Genomic DNA, 3,073 nt, shown 5'->3' with positions numbered 1-3,073 from the left:
CCATGTGGTTGCTGGGAATTGAACTCAGGACTTTTGGAAGAGCAGGCAATGCTCTTAACCACTGAGCCATCTCTCCAGCCCCTGTCTTTCTTTCTTTCTTTCTTTCTTTCTTTCTTTCTTTCTTTCTTTCTTTCTTTCTTTCTTTCTTTCTTTCTTTCTATCCATCCATCCATCAACTATCTACTATCTCTCTATTTCTCTATCTTTCTATCTGTCATATATTCACCCATCTAGCCATCACCTATCTACATCTTCCTGTCTATCTGTTCATACAACCGTCATCTGTCTACCCATCCCTGTTTATATTTTTTCATCCATCCATCCATCATCCATCCATCATCCATCCATCATCCATCCATCCATTATCCATCCATCATCCATCCATCATCCATCCATCCATCCATCCATCCATCCATCCATCCATCCATCCATCCATGTATCTATACCATTAGTTCTGTTTCTCTAGAGACCCTATACTAATTCATATTTTTGGTATAGAATATACTTAACATTAAAACTATTTATTTAAAAAATTTTATACCTTGCACATATGTGAAGTGCCCAAAGAGGCCAGGTGTCAGACCCCTGGGACTAGTGTTACAGGAAGTTATAAACTGCCACATGAGTTTTGGGAACTAAGAGCAACAAGTGCTCTTAAGCGTTGATCCCTCTCTCTCTCTCTCCAACCCCTTTCAAATATACTTAACATTCTAAACTCAGTGCCTTACTATAAAGCAGATATGAATAACTATGCAACATTCTGAGAATGTACCAAGTTTTTAAACTGGCATAGTTTAGAAGTTGTCATCCAAAATTTTGTGTGCAGCGGACAGAACAGCTCATTCCCTGTGCTGGAACTGCCGACCTCTCTGGTTCTCTGCTGCCTCGTCTCACTGTGGAGGAAGGCCCTGGCTTCCTTGTAGAGTCCTCCAACACACCTCTGTATGCTTTCCTGGGATTCCTTTCATTTCCCCCCAGACAGACAAGTGTGTCCAGCCCGTGGAAGAGAGGGAGGAGAGAGTAAAGGAAACTCCGTTGTGGTTCTTACTCAGTTTCACTGTCTGACTCCAGGCAGGTCACTTTACCTCTCTGGGTATATTTTTTCCCCATCTGAATAATAAAAAAGTCTTTTGTGTGTCTGTGTGGGGGTGCATGTTCATGGGAATGTCACAGTGTCCATGAGGGTCAGAAGACAAGTTTGGATGTCAGTTCTGCCTTCCATGTTGTCTGTTGCCGTGTTAGCTGGCCCATGAGCTCCTGAGGATTCTTCTGCTCTGCCTTCTGGTTTGGCCTAGGAGAGCTGGGATTATAGACAGATGTGACCACATCTGGATTTCTATGGGTTCTAAGGATCTGAACCCAAGTCCTCAAGATCATGCAGCAAGTATTTTATCCACTGAGCCACCTCTCCAGTCCTGATCTGGATTTTAGATTCAGAGTCTCAATTCTTCTAAAAAAAAAAATCCACTATATAGTGCAGGCTTGCCTTGAACCTTTGATCCTCCTGCCTCCAGCTCCCATGTGCTGGGATCACAGGAATGAGATACAAGGTTTTTGTGGTGCTAGAGTCGTGAACCTAAGGCTTCATGCATGCCCAGCAGTCACCCTATCAACTGAGCTATATCGCTAGCCCTCAGTCAGATTCATGTTCTCTTTTTATTATTATTTTCCTTTTAAAAACAATCTTTTTTTTTTAAATTTTACATACCAATCCCAGTTCCCCCTCCTCCCTGTTCCCCCTCCCCATCAACTCTCCCCCATCCCTAATCCACTTCTCAGGGAGGGTGAGGCCTCCTGTTGGGAGCCAACAAGTCTGTCACTGTCACATTGAAGCAGGACCGAGGCCCACCTCTGTGAGATTCATGTTCTTTAAGGTCTTATTTAACACAACTCCAGTGACTTCCCGGATGCTTCTACAAGGGTGAGCTAGGCTAACTGGCAACTTTACAAACCCATTACCACTGTACATATGGGAATCCCCGAGACACGAGGGATCCTTCTTACGGCCCAGTATTCTGTTCTCTGCCTTCCCTTGGCTTCTCTCCCAGCCTTCCTTTGTTTTGCCACTCACCAGTCTCCGGAAGGACTGCAGGACCCAGAAGGAGAGGCAGGGACAGCAGGACAGGCACCATTGCTACTTTAGTGCCTGGGAAGACAGTCTGCCCAGGAAATTGGGCTCTTTTCCTTGAGTCTGGCGTCCTGCCCAGGGGAGGTGATTCCCCAGCCAATGGGAGAGCCATGAGAGGAGTTCCTGTTGGAAACGTGCAGAAACCGGCTGGGCAGAGGTGTGGTCACAGGCTTCACGCACAGAAGCTGCTGAGAGCTGAGAAAGCCTGTCTCAGGACTGAGACCCTGTGTGTTCCTCAGGTGAAAGAACAGCAGAGGGGTGGAGGGTGGTAGAAAGTGTGTTACTCTTACAGTATATGGTGAGATCCCTATGCTGGTGTCAGCGGGAGGCTTTGGGTGTTATAAGACTGTGTTGTAAGGTTCTGAATATGTCCAAAGTGCTGGCCTGGTAGATTGCATCTTGTGAAATCAAGGGAAAACCGAAATACACCCTCCAGCTTCCCTTGCTTTTAGGAGACTTCATCAACTGACCCACTGAGACAGGATCTCACATACCCCCAGCTGGCCTCCAGCTTCCTAGGTAGCCGATAATGATTCTAATGCTTCTATGTCCCAAGCTCTGGAATTACAGGCATGAGCCACCACACTTGGCAGATGTGGTGCTGGGGGATGGAACCTGGGGCTTCAAGCATACCAGACTCTGCCAACTGAACTACATCCCAGCCCCTTAGCTGACTTTAAAGGCTGCTAATTTTTAAGTCATGTGATTGAATGGTGTAGTCTCCCACTAGCTTTGCTTTGAAGGCTAGAAAGCCATTGACAGTGGAGGCTGCTGCTGGCAGGGACCCCTCAAAAAGACCACCCCCAAAAGAGCTGCAGGTGCAAGACTTTTTAAAGGGACTCGTGGGGAGGCATTTACACAGGAGGACATCATGGTGGTTATGGAATCTAGGATAGTTGGGAACTTGGGGTGGTTTGATTTCTTCCTTCTCTTCCCCTCCCTCCC

At 46.5% G+C, this 3,073-nt stretch overlaps 1 protein-coding gene across 1 annotated transcript in view; it reads right to left on the bottom strand.

Moving 5' to 3' along the window:
* Positions 1-2,171, bottom strand: part of Azgp1 (alpha-2-glycoprotein 1, zinc-binding) — a 7,559-nt gene extending 5,388 nt beyond the window's left edge. Inside the window, exon 1 of the mRNA XM_005367065.1 lies at positions 2,072-2,171. Within this exon, the coding sequence (XP_005367122.1) occupies positions 2,072-2,132 (61 nt within the window). The 5' untranslated portion in view covers positions 2,133-2,171. The remainder of the gene's footprint in view (positions 1-2,071) is intronic.
* Positions 2,172-3,073: the final 902 nt, after the last annotated feature.

Source organism: Microtus ochrogaster, unplaced genomic scaffold (genome assembly GCF_000317375.1).
Source record: "Microtus ochrogaster isolate Prairie Vole_2 unplaced genomic scaffold, MicOch1.0 UNK16, whole genome shotgun sequence".
NCBI lineage: Eukaryota > Metazoa > Chordata > Mammalia > Rodentia > Cricetidae > Microtus > Microtus ochrogaster.
Note: the sequence above shows the minus strand (reverse complement) of the source record. Positions and strands in the feature narration are given on the sequence as shown.